The sequence below is a fragment of the Martes martes genome (genome assembly GCF_963455335.1).
Source record: "Martes martes genome assembly, chromosome: 3".
Lineage (NCBI taxonomy): Eukaryota > Metazoa > Chordata > Mammalia > Carnivora > Mustelidae > Martes > Martes martes.
In genome coordinates, this window is record NC_137890.1 from 114,924,358 (window position 1) to 114,941,905 (window position 17,548).

Genomic DNA, 17,548 nt, shown 5'->3' on the forward strand with positions numbered 1-17,548 from the left:
CCTTGTTCTATTTCATAGGTCACTGATTACCTATGGTTAGGCGTTCAAGGGTCAGTTACTCATCTGTGGTATGGTTGCCTGTGGAATGAAATGTTACATGGTATCAAACATGGCATAGGAGGGTTCACAGGTAGATACACTGATTAACATCTATAATTACAATGATAGGTCTATGTGAAGAGTTCTGAATTCACAGAATTAAGGTAGGGAAATGATCCATGTTTGTTTTACTTTGTTTTTACAAAGCCTGGAATTTAAAACCCTCTCATTTGGCTTACATTCATTGTGTTAGAGAGTGCTTACGCCACATGTGCTAGTGCATACTACTTATGTAAATAACCAGTGAGAATAGGGTGAATAGAATAAATTCTGAGCATAGAGTATGTATAATCTTAGGTACCGTCTGATGGAGACTAAAGTATAGAAGGTAGAATGTTCTGAAGTCAAAGAAAGCATAACGACTTGTAAAATAAATTATTGAGTATAGCCTACAGTGTTGACTGTAGCCTGTAAATTTTGCTTAGGAGGGCAAAATGTAACATCCTTTTTTCTTTTCTGTTTTGGAACTAATTGAGAAACAGACATAGACACATAAAATTTCAGTTTTGTTACTAATAAAAATGGTGTGGGAAGACAAGACACAGATATGTGACCCCAGTGGAGTTTCTCATACTTAACTCCTGAATTAGGGAAGCTTACCCCACCACTGGCTGGGCACTGGTTTGGGACAAAGCAGGTCTCCCCCAAACAAGGGCAGAATCAGCCTCCATGCTTGCCACGTAGTAGAGGGCTGATTAGCATGCACATCTTCAAAAGAAGGAAAAACCATAAGATACTATGCATCCAAAGTTCACCATTCAGTTTAAGTCACTCCTTTCTTAGCTGAGGAGAGAGTGAAGGGATGGAGAGAAGCTGAAAGTATTCCTCCTGTACTTTTCCCTGCTGAAGATTTGAGTGGAAATGTGGGGATCCTTTATTTCCCCTTAACACATAGCATATAATAGGCATAATATTATGTAGTAATAATATTTATATTCATAATAAGTAATGGGCAGTAACTAGCCCATCATTGTGCCACATTTAATTGCATACCACTCATTTTGAACCATGATCAGTAAACCCATTTTTCTTTTTAGATTTTTACTTTTTGACAGAGAGATCACAAGCAGGCAGAGAGGCAGGCAGAGAGAGAGGGGGAAGCAGGCTCCACTTTGAGCAGAGGACCCAATGTGGGGCTCCATCCCAGGACCCCGAGATCATGATTGGAACAAAAGGCAGAGGCTTAACCCGCTGAGCCACCCAGGCGCCCCCACCCCCCTTTTTTTTTAGCTTATATTCTAGTTAGTTGACCTACAGTTCAGTATTGGTTTCAGGAGTAGAATTCGGTTCATCATTTACTTATAATACCCAGTGCTTATCATAACAAGTGCCCTCCTTAATACCCATCACCCATCTATCCCATCCTCCACTCACCTCCCTCCATCAGCACTCGGTTTGTTCCCTTTTTTTTTTTTTTTTTAAAGATTCTGTTTATGAGAGAGAAAGAGAGAAAGCATGGGGGGTGGTCAGAGGGAAGCAGACTCACCACTGAGCAGAGAGCCCCATTCAGGACTCAGTCCCAAGACCCTGGGATCAAAGGCAGTCACTTAACCAACTGAGCCACCCAGGTGCCCCATCAGTTTGTTCTTATAGTTATGAGGCTTTCATGATATGTTTCCCTCTCTCTCCCTTTTTTTCACTCTCCCGTATATTCATCAGTTTTGTTTTTTAAATTCCACATGAGTGAAATCATATGGTATTTTTCTTTTTCTGATTGACTTATTTTGCTTGGTGTAATACACTCTAGCTCTTTCCATGTCATTACAAATGGCAAGATACCATTCTTTTTGATGGCTGAGTAGTATTTCATTGTGCACATATATGTGTGCATATATATACACATATATGTGTTACATATACATCATCTTTATCTATTCATCAGTCAGTGGGCATTTGGGCTCTTTCCATAGTTTAGCTTTTGTTGATAACACTGCCATAAGCAGTAAACCTTTTTAATCTGAAAACTTTTCATTTTTTGGCTCTGGGAAGTTTTCTTGCATTATATCTTCTTCTGGGTTCTTTGTATTTTCATTCCACTGCATAGCTATGCCTGTTGGATACTTGAATATGAATATATCCAAGTGAAAGGTAATATAAGGGACTTAGAAAGGTACCTTTAGCAAGAAGTAATATGTGCTTTATCAGCTAATTTTAGACCACCTCTGTTTTATAAATTCTCTAAGCTATAACCAGTCACCTTGTAAATGCCTTGTATATTCAAACAGCAGGTTACACGCACTTCCCTACCTACACAATCTCCCTCCCAGAAGTGGAAAGCTATTACTACTTGCTTGTGTATCCTTCCAAAAATACTCTGTGTGATTATAAGAGAGCATATGTGTGTATGTGTGTGTTCTCCTTACCCTTTTAAAAACATATTTTTGTTTAGTATATAAAAAATACATTCTGGGGTGCCTGGGTGGCTAAGTTGGTTAAGCATCCGCCTTCAGCTCAGGTCGTGATCGCAGGGTCCTGGGATCAAGCTGCACATCAGGCTCCCTGCTCTGTGGGGAGCCTGCTTCTCCTTCTCCCTCTTCCCCTCTCCCCTGCTTGTGCTTTCTCTCTCTCTGTGTCCAATAAATAAATAATATCTTTAAAAAAATATATTCTGGGCACATATGGGTGGTCCAGTTGGTTGAGCATCAGATTCCTGCTTCCCACTGGGGTCCTGACCTCCAGGATTGTGAGATCAAGCACTGCTTCAAATTCTGCACTCAGCATGGAATCTGCCTGAGATTCTCTCTCTCTGCCTCTACCATTCATGCTTGCTCTCTCTCTCAAATAAATTTATAAATCCTTTAAAAAACGCTGTGCATTTATAAGAGTATGTATCTATGTATACATACATACTCTATATTTTTAAAATATGTGTAAGCGCACATGTACACTATTCTGTACCTTAGCTTTTTTTGCCTGTTAAGATTGGTTTCCTCCCATATTAGTATACATACATTGTTGTCATTCATTTTTAGGGCTTCCATCTACTGCATGTATGTACAAATCATCATATGTTTTTCTGTTCCCACATACATTGCTTGTTTTATATTTTTTACTTCTTGCAGTGTCACATCTTACACTCTTGTATATTTTATCTTTTTCTCTATGTGTGTGTAGAGGATAAATTCCTAGAAATAGAATTGACAAGTCCAAGAGTGTGTGTTTTTAATTGAACAAAAAAATAGCTTTAATTTCCTCTTCAGTCCCCTATTCACTCCAAAATAGTATATCACCAAGTTTTAGATTTTAGTCTATTTGATAAGTGAAGCATATCTTGTTTTTGTGTTTCCATGTATTTAATCAGTTTTATGGCTTCTGAGCTTGTACCCACCCATACATTTTCCCCTTGCATTTTCTTCTAGCATTTTTTTTTATTTTTTACTATGAAATTTTGTTAAATATATCATTTATTGGTATTAGGAATAAGGTAGAAGTTTTTAAAGTTAAAGTTTAAAGTTAAGGTTAAGTTTTTTAAAGATAACTAGTAAGTAGGACCCTTTTTTAATAATCTACTTTATCCTCAGTGTTTTGAAATGCCATTCCATTCTTTGTACTTGAGTTTATTTCTAGATTCTTTTTTCTTTCTTTCTTTTCTTTTCTTTTTTTTTTTTTTTTTTTTAAGATTTGGTTTAAGTAATCTCTATACGAGCATGGGGCTAGAACTCATGACCCTAAGATCAAGAGTCTCATACTTTTCTGACTGAACCAGCCAGGTGCCCTTTTTTCTATTTAGATTTAATTTTCTTCTGTAGCTTCTCATTACGTTACCAAACTACCATGTTGACAAATCCATATCATCCTTTTTTTTTTTTAAGATTTTATTTATTTTTTTTTTCACAGACAGAGACCACAAGTCAGACAGAGATCACAAGTAGGCAGAGAGGCAGGCAGAGAGAGAGGGGGAAGTGGGCTCCCTGCTGAGCAGAGAGCCTGATGCAGGGCTCCATCCCAAAACCCTGGGATCATGACCCGAGCTGAAGGCAGAGGCTTTAACCCACTGAGCCACCCAGGAGTCCCTTTTCTTTTCTTTTTTTTTTTTTTTTTAATAATTACTACTATTTGGGCATATAATTTGTGATGCTTTATTTTTTTCTATTAGTGAAAAGTATTTTTTTTTGTTTTAATTCCAGTTTAGTTAATATATAGCATTATATTAGTTTCAGGTGCATAATTCAGTGATTCAGCAATTGGGTACATTGCTCACTTTTCATCAGAGTAAGTGTACAATTAATCCCCTTCACCTATTACACATCTTCCCCTCCTTCCCCCTATTGCCCCTCTGGTAATCTGTTCTCTATAGTTAAGAGTCTGGTTTCTGGTTTGTCTTTCTCTTTTCTTTTTTCATTTGTTTTCTTTCTTAAATTCTATGTATGCATAAAGTCGTATGGTATTTGTCTTTCTTTGACTGGTTTATTGCACTTAGCATTTTACTCTCTAGCTCCATGCATGTAATTACAAATGACAAGATTTCTTTTTATGACTGAATAATATTCCATTGTATGTGTACCGTATTTTCTTTATCCATTCATCTATTGATGAATACTTGGGCTGCTTCCATAGTTTGGCTGTTTTAAATAATGCCGCAATAACATAGGTGTGCATATATCCCTATGAATTAGTGTTTTTTTATTTTTTGTATAGATACCCAGTAGTGGATAGTAGTATAGGGTGGTTCTGTTTTTAACTTTTTAAGAAACCTCCATACTGTTTTCCACAGTGGCTGCAGCAGTTTGCATTCCCACCAAGTGCAAGATGGTCCCTTTTTTCCCACATCCTCGCCAGCACTTATTGTTTGAGTTTTTGATTTTAGCCATTCTGACAGGTGTGAAATGATATCTTTATAGTTTTGACTTGCATTTGCGAGGTGATGCGTGATGTTGAGCATCTTTTCATGTGTCTGTTTGCCTTTTAAAAAATGTCTATTCATATCTTCTGCCTGTTTTTTTTTTAAGATTTTATTTATTTATTTGACAGAGATCACAAGTAGGCAGAGAGGCAGATAGAGAGAGACGGAGAAGCAGGCTCCCTGCTGAGCAGAGAGCCTGATGTGAGACTCGATCCCAGGACGCTGGGATCCTGACCTGAGCCGAAGGCAGAGGCTTTAACCCATTGAGCCACCCAGGCACCCTGCTGCCTGTTTTTTAGTTGGATTATTTGTTTTTTTGGTGTTGAGTTGTATAAGTTCTTTATATCTTTTGAATACTAACCCTTTATCAGATATGTCATTTGCAAATACTTTTTCCCATTTAGTAGTTGTTGTGATTCTATATTTTTAAAATAAATTAATCTTAGTTATTGCTTTTACTATTCTATTATACTTTAAGTCACATATGAATTAAGATTTTTTCTTCCACTGTGCTTTTAGTCTCTGAAACCAATTTAAATTTATTATTATTTTTTTTTTACATAATAGTTGGTGCAGAGTGTATGTTACATTAGTTTCCCGTGTGCTCTGGAACCAGTTTTTAGATGTCAACTCATGAGCAACTCTTTGGTCAGTGCATTGTAATTTGGAAGTATTCTGTGGTCAAATATAAACACTATACAACTCCATAATTTCTCCTCAGTTTGAAGAATTTTTCTTTTCTTTTCTTTTCTAGCCTTTAATCTAGACAACGAGCAACCAGATTATGATATGGATTCAGAAGATGAGACCTTATTAAATAGACTTAACAGAAAGATGGAAATTAAGCCTTTGCAATTTGAAATTATGATTGACAGACTTGAAAAAGCCAGTTCTAATCAGGTACTGTACCTTGTAAAAATGTCTCCTGTCTTAAAATTAACCCAGTTAGCAACTTTATTTTGCATTTTCTTTTGACCTGAGTGTTTTGTATTATACTGCCTTTTGAATTTTCCTAGAATTTCTATATACAGTATTCCTTGAACTGAATACTTAAGCATAATTTCTTTGAATAGGAGTATGAAGAGTACTATTCTGACCTTTCTTCTTGTTTGGATATAAAAATAATACTAGCTGCAATGCTATACAGCATCTTCTTGATCCTTTTCAAAGGCTGAATTTGCTTGGTTGTATCTCTAAGGCAGATAACTCATACCAAATCCTTCTTAGTTGCTCACATTTATTAAGGTACTCATTATCATTTTAGATGTATTTTTAATTTTACTTACATATTATTTAAAATTTTTAAGTGAACAAAAAAAATTTTCACAAGGAGATGATTTTCTTTAGTGGACTATCTAAATATGATATAGAGAACTGAAAATGGTATGGTCTTTTTGGAAAGCAATTAGACAACATATGTCAGGAACCTTAAAATGTTTGTACCTTTTGGTTTAGTAATCCTGCCTCTAGGAATCATTCTCAAAAAAATTAGCAAAAATGTCAAAGATTTTTGAACAAGGATGTTCACAATAACTTAAGTTGTCTGTAGGGTGGAATATCACACCGCCATTAAAAACCATTTTGAATATCAGTGGAAATTGCTCATTATATAATGTTAGAGTTCAAAAAAAGGATACAGAATTGTTTAAGTACAAATCTCTGAGATTCATTTAAAGCATTTACATTTATATGTGTGCATTGAATAAAAGATGAAGAAAGCCCAACAAAATACCAGTAATGATTCTATTTAGGTGATAGAATTATTGGTGATTTATATGTTCTTTATTGAAATAAAAGATGTTCTTTATTGAAATAAAAGATGAAGAAAGCCCAACAAAATACCAGTAATGATTCTATTTAGGTGATAGAATTATTGGTGATTTATATGTTCTTTCGCTAATTTACTGTTAATGTACATGTATAGATATTGTAATTGGATTTAAAAATAAACTACTTTTTAAAATAACTTCTTTGTGTACCTGTGTGGTGTATTAATATATTGTTATTAATGTAGTAAGTTACAGAAATAAATAAATGTTTTACAGTAGACTGTTAAACACTTTTCACTAGTTTACCCATTACAAATTCATTATTTTCCTTTACCTCCCAAGTTAAGTCCTTTAAATCCTTGAAGCATTACCAGCTCTTCAGAACATTTTAGAAAACTTTTCTATTGTGAGAGGACTTTGCTACATATTTAGCCTTTCTACTAATCTTTTTCCCCCATTTGGGTCGAAAGTAATATTTGATGTGCAATCAAAAGAAGTACATTGAAAACTGAATTTTGTAAAATTCAACTTGGCTTTTGAGAGATTGTCTTTTTTATTGCAAATTTGTTTTAATTATCAGATTGAGTATCAAAAATATTCTTATTAGTGCAGTTTTCCTGAGATTTTGATCACAGGCATTAGGTATGATTTTTTTCTTCTTAATATGCAAACTTTTCTAGCAGTCCTAAGTTTAGTCTTTATTTTGGTATTTCTGTTATTTTCCATGATTGCTCAGAAATTACTGGTGGTGAAGCCTTCAGCTCTCTGTTCTGTAATTTGCTTTATTTCTTTTCTGTAAGTAATAATTATTTAGTACTTGGGTGAACAAGAGAGATGACGGAAGTTCTGCCCTTGGGGAGCTTATTATCTAAGTGGGGACAGGATAAACAAAAAGCATTTGTGAACAATACAATTAACGATCTATGTATAATCAGTAAAATACCTATTTTACTTCTCTTTGCTCAGTGACAGGCTTTAAACCCTAAAGCCGGGTAGGCTCAGCATGATAGCACCTGCTTTCAGCAGTGTAGACAAAGGTGGAGGTTCATTTTGGGGACAAGATAATGGTCCTGTTATTAGGACTAAGGATTAAAGATACCAAAGACTGTTGTCATTCTAAGTGCCTGAACTATAGATTCCTGGGTTTCTTTATTTTTCCTTTTTTGCAGCTGACATAGTAGCAGATCTCAAAGCAAGAAATCAAGTTTGTGGTTAAAACAGTATTTATTAGGTTGATAGAGAAGACATAAAAACAGACTGATCAGACTGATCACAGCCAAATGCTGTCATTATATAGTCCCCATTCATTTATTTTAATTGAGCTCTCCTTATTTCTTTGAACTCATCACCTTTGGTCTTTTGAATATACTTTATTCTTTTCTGATTTTTTAAATTATTTTCTGTGATCGTTCCTCGTAATTATCTTTTACTGAGTCCTTTCATTAATTTCTGCAAACATCAGAGTTTGTCGAAATTCTGTCCTTGGTTGTCTTATCCTGTGTGTTTGGGGTTAATATCCCCTTAGCAAGGATTTTTGTGAGGGTAATAATACGTATATCCTTACACTTGACCTCCTTCTCAAACTCCAGGACATTTTTCTCTTTTTGTGCTTCCTACTGGCATCTCCACCTAGGTAGTCCACAGACCTCTCAAGTTTACTTTTCTGATTTATTTTTTTTTTCTTAAGAGAGTTAACTATAGTGACTCCCAAAATTCACAATGATGTGTTTTTTATCCCTTTTCCTTCAGTCCCTAAATTTTAATTTTAACTCTTCCTCGTGCACCAGTATATTCCTTGCATATTTCATCTTTAATTATCTCTTCTCTCATTTCTTCATTCTCTCTTTGCCCAAAAATATGCCAAGGGTCCCTTTTTCCAAGAGAACCCTTTCATTTGACCCCATCTTTCTCTATAAATTACCACCCTTTGTCTCTCTCTTTTTTTTTTTTTTTTCCTGTCAGTTACATTTTAAAAAGGTTAGACATGCTGTTTAACATTTTTCTCTACTCCGGTGCATTTCAGTGTACTGATTGCACCCAGGTCACCAATGGCCTTCTCATTATCATCCATTCATTTCAGCCCGGATCCTACTAAATATCCCCATAGTAGTGGATGCTGTTGACCTCCACATTTCTCGAATCTTTTCTTCTTTCTTCATCTCCTCCTCTTCTACCTCTTGGTGCTCTTTTCTTCAATATCTGTCCTCAGAAATTTTACTTGTCTCTTAAGCTACCAACTCAAGCACTCCCAGGTGGAGTATTTTGTGGTTCTGTCCTGTATCTTAATGCACTAATATTGAGTTCTAAAGTTCTGACATTGTTCTCTCATTGTTTAAATTATATTTGTCTTGCCTTGATTGTCATATTCTGAGTTTCTGTTGATAGTAGTTTTATCTTGAAATTTTTTCCCTAATTTCCCCACAACCTATGTAACACAATGATAGACTGATAGTAGTTGATTATTGTTTATTGCTTTACTGACTATATTTTTAAAACATTACTTTTTTATATATAGTTTATTCATTTATGTATTATAAATGTATTTCTTGAAATTGCTGAACCATGAATCTGTATGTAAACAAACTAAGTGATCCTTGTCCTCATGAAGCTAGTGGCAATCTAGAAGAAAAGTCCAGCTAGTGGAATAATTTTTATCTCATCTCCAAGCCCCCAAAGTAAGTAAATCAAACAACTCAGAGGTATCTTGGAAATAGTAAATTTTATCACTGACCTTTTTGTCAAGTAAATACTGGTTTCCACTGCTTTCTAGTAGAGAAAGTGCTGAATGGCAGAATTTTTTTCTTAAGATAGAAAAGTAGTAGGATTCTGATTTTGTGGATTTTTTATTGTGTCCTAATAATTTGGGACTACTTTATCTACAACTAGTTCTTACCCACTCAAATTGATGCTATCAGCATGGTGATAATGATACAAGTGATACTAATTGCCTTAGAATAGCTAAAGATAATTTTAACAGAATGATTAAAACTCAGTTACTCAGTAAAATAATAAATTTACTGTATAGCAACATAAAAACATCAGTAAACTGAGAAATATGGTTAACATTGGAAAGAAATGTCAAGATGTTTAATTGTAAACAGTGTATTGAATTCTTATTATCTGAGATATAAAGAGGGTACTTATCAACCAGGCAGAAGAACCTTTGTAGAAGGAGCAAAAAGCACCGGAGAAGGAAATCTGAGGCAGTGTTTTAATCCCCTTACATCTCCTGCAGGGAGAATAGGAAGCAGTGTTATCCTGATAGTATTACGTAAGAATCTCACTACTGCTCTATGGCTTGGTAGGAAGAAACTTATCCTCCTCCCCACTCTAAAGTTAAAGTATGCTCTTGATATCATTAGTGAAGGTTACATTTTATCAGAAGCAAAATGACCAAACAGTTGAAGATGTCACAGCATTGTTTCCCTTGGTTCCCAGGGCACACAAAAGCTTCCAGTGATGTTACGATGCTGTAAGCATGAGGTCGAATTTTATTAGATCCAGAAAGCTTGGTTCTTACTCTACCACTGGCACCGTATAGACCTTGAACTATTCCAGAGAACTTCAGCTAACAAAGGTGCCCATTTAAAGTTGATGTTTGGAAGTATTAGTTCTTTCGGTTTGATATCTTGTTCCAGGCTCTGACCCACCACTTTAAAGACCCAAGTTACTCAGCCATTCAGATGAATTTAATATGACTTCACTGAGATATTGATTAAGCCAAACTGGGGCCACATAAAATTTTATTGCACTAAATGTAATCATTACATGGACTAGAATACTTGAGTTGTCATTGTCAGTATATTCTCTTCCTGTGGCCAGTCTTGGCAGCCAAATTATAATAAGAAACCAACTAATTAGCCCTGGTAATCACCATGATAGGACTGGAAGTCCAATGACCATTGCGTTTATTCCATGAAATTATACCAGTATGAGAAATCAGATTTATTTGGTGGGTCATGCTATCTTCAGTTGACTTCATAATAACCATCGATCAGTTCCTATATTGATCTTACAGTTTCAGAAAGAAAATTTCCCCCTTCATTTCCAAGTTTTAGGAAAACATTTTTTAGGAGATATCTCAATTTGTTTTAAAAACAAATCTTCATCTCCAAAATGATAAAAGTAAAAAGATTGGGATGCCCTTCACTGAGGTTTTCCAGTCTTAAAACTGGAGTCTTAAAGCTCCCATTATCTTTTTCTAGAGTTCACTGTAGATGGATATGATTAACCCATAATCCATTCTGCTAAAGCTGATCAATCTATTTTATCTTAACCAGCAGTAAGGAAATAGATATGACCAAGCAAATTTTTCCAAACCTTAGTTTGAGATACGTCAACTTTATATGGACTGCATTGATAAAGAAGTGGATCCCTGAAATACCAGTGTGACAGTTCCTAGAGGAACCATCCTAGGATCACTGTTCCAGACATAACAACAGACTTAACTGAGGCATAAATCTTCTCAGCTGTTGTTCATTTAGGCTTCTTAAATATTTTAAGTTGTGGTACTTAGTATCTCTCAGAGCAAAATACAATTTTTAGACAAATCTTTTTACTAATAAATCCTTTATAAAATTTCAAAATTGAATTGTGTTTTCTGCCATCATGATGTCTGATCATAATTGTTAGACTGATGACATTTTTTTCTATAGGTATATATAGCTTAACTTTGATTTCTCTTTTTCAAACCTTATGGTTGATGACAATTTGTATTTTTCATTTAGCTTGTAACACTTCAGGAAGCAAAACTGCTGCTAAATGAAGATGATTACCTTATTAAAGCTGTGTATGACTACTGGGTAAGAAAACGTAAAAACTGCAGGGGGCCTTCCCTCATTCCTCAGATAAAACAAGAGAAAAGAGACGGCTCTACCAACAATGACCCTTATGTTGCCTTTCGGAGGAGAACAGAGAAAATGCAAACTCGAAAGGTAATGTGCAAATCAGATTTAATTGAGTGTGCCTTAATAGTACTTAAGACCAATTTTTTTTCTGCTAATAACTTTGAATATTTTGAATACCTTGAACATACAGGGGAGCTAATGACATTGTTAAACTTAATGTTAGAAATCCTGCTCTTCAGTAGCTTCCATCGGTCATCTTCTGTTGGTATAATATCTAATACCCATGCCCTTTATAGGTCTGTTCATACCGTTTCAGACTTGAAATTGAAGTAGTAAAAGGAATTATATATCTTTATGTACCTCAGAAATTTGAGTTCTTACATTCTATACATATCCTCTTAGGCAGCTTAAGAACTTATATCTCCTTTGAAACCACATTCTAATTCTTGCAAATAAAAATGGACTTTACTGGCTCTACCTACTATGGGGTCATGAGAAGTAGGGAAAGTTCATTTTCAAGCCTGTTCTGCCAATAGTCAAAAGTAACAGTGGAACGTTTTTCTTCTTTTCTGAGTTGTCCATTGTGGCAAATTTCACATTGATGAATGTCCCCGTCTGCCTTTCAGAAGCAGTATGAGCTGGAATTTTGAGAGAAAAAGGTCTCATGTTGTGGAATGATATGGTATAGAGGAATCTGTTCTTCAGAGGGGGTATTCACTGTCTTCCATTTCTCATAATTAACAGTAAACACCATACATTGTAATACATTCTCTAACCCACAAAAAATTGGAACACATAAATGTAAAAGCCATGAGTAATTGTGATTTGGAGGCAAAGCATTTTCTGTGGATTCCTGTTTCTCCTAACATTAAAAGCTTGTCATTGTCAGTTGTTAATATAACAGCTGTGAAGCGTAACAGCTGCCAGGAATAGTGTATTTTAGGAGAAATTCTCCTACTGGTTAACAACCATTTTCTGTAAGTCTTTCTTGGATTTCCCAAGTGTAGATGACATACCCTAACCCAGGCTAAGTTTTCAATTTGGCATTTTAGTTCTTAGCTAAGGAAATCTGAGATACTTTATGAAGATTTAACATCTTGCTTAGAAAAGACTAACATGAGATAAGTTTATAAATATAGACAATTGAACATGAGGAAGGAGAGGTTTATCTGAACCATTGAAAAATCTGAACTACCATTTGCTTTTTTAAAAAAATGTAATTGGGGCACCTGGATGACTCAGTCGGTTAAGCATCTGCCCTTAGCTCAGGTCATGCTCCTCTGGTCTTGGGATCAACCCCTATATCTCCCTGCTCAGCAGGGAGTCTGCTTTTCCCTCTGCCCCTGTCCCTCCTCCTGCTCATGCTTTCTCTCTTAGATAAATAAGCAGAATCTTTAAAAGCAATGTAATTGATTCAGCTGTGTTGCAAAACATAGACTTTTAGCAATGTGTTTTGAAGGAAGAGTATCATTGGACTTCTTTCAGTGAGTGGGTACTTAAAATTAGCAGTATTTATTGACATGTAAAGAATATTCTAAATATTTAAATCTGTTTAATTCTTAAATAGGTTAAATCATTGTTTTCTAACCAGTGTATATTGAGAATTGCTAGACTGGGTTCATATGTTTAGGTGCTTCACCATTGTGAATAACTACTACCACTTTTTCCTGACACTGATTTCTATCCTTTCTTTTATCTGTTACTTTGACCTTCCTCTGCAGAGTGGTCCATTTTCTTTTTTGGTAGTCTTTTTATTCCTCTCTGTTTTCAGTTGTGGGACCAAGACCCCTTCATGCACACTAATACTGCTTAGAAATACTTATGTGTTTCAAAATGAGAAAGTTGGGAAAGCAGTCAATAGTAGATACCCCCAAGTGTTCCAGAGCTGGGCAAGCATGGGATATACAAAAATGAATACAGCTAACAATGGTTCTCTCCTTTCTTTTCTGTTTCCACAAAATTGAAAATGTGTATATAGCTAGATATAAAGGTTCTAAGATAAAGGACTTCTGAAATATTTTCTTGGCAGTTTAGAATTTAATTTTAATTCACTAAACTAATATTTAATTTGCGAGTGCTTAAGTACTTAAGGACATTCTTAAATGAGACAGTCTTAAGGCACCAGCATGTCTGAAAGCACTGATTGGAAAGTCTTGAATCAGCATGTGTGTTTAAAATGTTTAACCCCATAGATACAACTGTTAACAACTGCACTTTCTCTCCTCCCTCTGTGTGGCCCAGAATAAACAAGATAGACAGGAAAGGAAACTCAGAGTAGTTGTTCTCAGTCTGGCTGCATATGACAGTCTCCTGTGAATTATCGTTGGTTATAAAAAGATCTGTAGTTAATTCTAAAGTGCAACAATTTAAAAGTGAAAAAGTGCAGCAGTTTGAGAACCACTTCTAGAGATTTGGCAGTAGGTCACAACTATAATATGTAACTGGGAACAGGGAGAAAAGAGTCAGTCCAGAGCAGAGACCATTGTGAGGATGAATAAAGAAAATGAGTGGATTTGAAAACAGAGTTAGGGCCATCTTAAAAGCATGGAGAAAATGTCAGTATGAACTCACTGTTTTTACAGAGAGAGAGTCAGAAATAGATGTGGATCTGTGCATGTATATGTACCTATACATATTACAGGTGTTATTCCTTAAGTTCTGTTTGCTGAGAGGGTCTAGAAGCAATGATGCTGAGTAGCAGTGAGCATGCCTACTACGTAGATCATGATTTTTAAATACCATTTTCCATTTTCTTAGGAAAATGGTGTTTCCTGGCCAAGGGCTAGGAAAGTATAAGGATAAGCTTGGAACATTCTGCTATGCCAGAAAGTAAGACTGTTGATTGAAAATTAAGGAATGTTGGACCAATCTCAGACAGCCTGAAGAGCCAGCTTGAAGGGGAACTCTAGTAACCAGATGTGGGACAGTTCTAAGTGTCAATATAAATAGAGTAATGAATAACCCATAGAGTATAAGTAACCCATGAGTTCATACTGATATAAATGGATGGATGGATGGATGATTGGTAGATGGATTGATTGATAAAAGAGAAGGGAACACTTTTCCTTAACAGTAGAATTTTACCTTTGAGTGTCAGTGGAATGAGGAAGTTTGAAAATAGCCATTTGGCAACCATGATAGTAATAATAATAATAATAATAATAAAGTATTGGGAGGAAATTTGATGAGAAACAAGGTACATAGTCGTACAGCATACTTTTTAATTAAAAAAGAAAAAAAACAGTTATTTGAAGAAAGCTGACAGACACCATCTTAATCAAGTGAACAAAGTTAACCATCAGCAGTAAGGAGACAAATAACTATCATTTAACTCCTGATATAGGAGAGGGATACAATACCACTTACGTGATAATCCTATTAAGAAAATATAACCTGAATTAAATTATGGAAAAACATCAAAGAAACCCATATTGAGGAACATCCCTACAAAAATGAGTGGCTTCTATTCTTTAAAAATGTCAAGATCATGGGGTGCCTGGATGGCATGGTCAGTTAAGCAGCCACCTCTAGGTTTCAGCTCAGATTGTGATCTTAGGGTCGTAGGATGGAGCCTTGCGTCAGGCTCTACACTCAGTGTGGAGTCTGCTTAAAACTCCTCCCCCCCACATAAATAAATAAATCTTTTTTAAAAATGTCAAGGTCATGATCACTGTAAAAAGAACTATTACAAATCATAGGAAATTAAAGTGACATGACAGCTAGTACATTTGTAATCCTGAATCAAATCCTAGACCAAGAAAAAATTTGATGTTATGAGTGAATTTAATAATAAAAGTTGTCCCGCTAATGTCCTTCACAGCAACAATTATGTAGACATATTAAAAATGTATTTAACAATTATATTTGTTGTCAAAAAGGACATTAGTGGGATAATTAGTGAAATATGAATAAAGTCAATGTTAATTTCCTGATTTTGAAACTAGTATTGGTTATATAAGAGTATCACTGTTTCTGTAAAGTCTATATTAAAGTGCTTAGGGATGAAAGGGCAGTATATATTCAACTAGTCTCAAAAATTTTTTTAAATATGACTACTAATTTTACATATTTATGTACGTGTTTATGTACATATATACATATATGTGTGTGTGTGTGTGTGTATGTCTTAGTCCATTTAGGCTATTGTAACAAAAATACCAGAGACTGAGGGGGTTTTTTTTGTTTTTTTTTTTAAAGATTTTATGTATTTATTTGAAAGACAGAGATCACAAGTAGGCAGAGAGACAGGCAGAGGGAGAGGAAGGGAAGCAGGCTCCCTGCTGAGCAGAGAGCCCGCCGTGGGGCTCGATCCCAGGACCCTGGGATCATGACCTGAGCCTAAGGCAGAGGCTTTAACCCACTGAGTCACCCAGGCGCCCCCAGAGACTGAGTTTTTTAAACAACAAATATTTCTTTGTCATAGGCCTAGAGGCTAGGAGGTCTGAGATACAGGTACCAGCAGATTCAGTGTGTGGTGAGGGCCTACCTCCTGGTTCAGAAGTCATCTTGCTGGGTCTTCACGTGGTGGAAGGGGAAGAAAGCTTTCTGGGATCTCTTTTATAAGCATACAAATCCATTTGTGAGGACTCGCCCCTCATGACCTAATCACCTCCCAAAAGCCCTTCCTCTGAATAACATCACATTTAGGGCTTGGAGTTTCAACATGAATTTTCAGGGGACGCAAACGTTTAGTCCATAATAGTATAGATTAAATAATATGCATACATATATACATAGAGATAAAGCAAATTAAAATAATAACATTTAGGCAATCTGGATGAAGATATATAGAAATTCTTGATACTGTTTTGTAACTGTAAATCTGAAATCATTTCAAAATAAAAGAAAGAAAAGACAGGGCTAGAGAAAGGAAAAATTAGAAAGGGTAGTTATTTGGATCTAAAGAGAGTGGGAAATGACTGGTTAAGACAGGGCAGAAGCATGTAGGCCACAAGGAACACTTAGTGAAGAGGAGGGTAATCTTAAAAGGTTCTTGTACACTTTTGAATATTGTTCAGGTGGGATGTGGCCTTGTATTATTATTCATTTTTGAATCTGTGTGTCTCATTATTATTAGACTTTAAGCCTTTCGAGGGTAGGGGACCTGTGCAGTACTCTATACAGGGGGACACTTTAATATTTGCTCTTGGTCATGTAAATTTTATTTCAGTTGGAAGGTATTATTGCTGCCTGCTTGCCAAAAATTTTTGCTCAAAACTGTACTTTAGATTTTGCCTTTTCTTACATAGTACTAGAAGGAGGGGAGAAGATCAATTTCCTTTTGATAAGGTAAAAGACTGACTTATTAACATAGCATTTTAAAATACAAGTAGGTAGTACCTTAATAGGACTTAGTTTAAGTTATGATTTATAGGTAATGATTAATTTTCAAATACAAGAAACACATAAAAGAGAGTAAAACTTTGAGTCTTTCTCAAGTTTTATTTTCTCCTTTATAATCCTCTAGTATGAAACCTGGCTTCAGGTTCATTGTAATGTCATATTGCATTCTTTTTTAACCACTCTTAACATACTTGATCTTGACAATAGAAGAGAGGAGCAATACAAAAGATTTGGTTAGTATTTACAAGTAATTTTTCACATCAAATCATTAGGATATGCTCATAAATCCTGATTTCTTAAACTGTTCAAATTGTCATAACAGGTATTTATAAATTCTTTCTTCCAGAATATATTCCATATCTGCTTTGCTCTTAGCAAGCACACTAAATATTTGTGATCTTTGCTTGATGAAGTGACAACAGCTTTTACTCCTGCAGAGTTTGTGTCCCTAGTAGTCATCTCTTTAATATGTTGGGGGTTTTTTTCTTTCAAGGTTTTATTTAAATTCTAGTTAGTTAACATATAGTGTAGTATTAGTTTCAGGGGTAGAATTTAGTGATTCATCGCTTATATATAACACCCAGTGGTCATTACATCAAGTGCCCTCCTTAATCCCCATCACCCAGTTATCCCGTATCCCACCCACC

At 35.3% G+C, this 17,548-nt stretch overlaps 1 protein-coding gene across 1 annotated transcript in view; it reads left to right on the forward strand.

The window, feature by feature from the left end:
- EPC2 (enhancer of polycomb homolog 2) overlaps positions 1–17,548 on the forward strand; it is a 114,979-nt gene that overhangs the window by 71,803 nt on the left and 25,628 nt on the right. The window contains exons 3-4 of the mRNA XM_080798733.1: positions 5,697–5,842; positions 11,439–11,645. Coding sequence (XP_080654859.1) covers positions 5,697–5,842; positions 11,439–11,645 — 353 coding nt within the window. The remainder of the gene's footprint in view (positions 1–5,696; positions 5,843–11,438; positions 11,646–17,548) is intronic.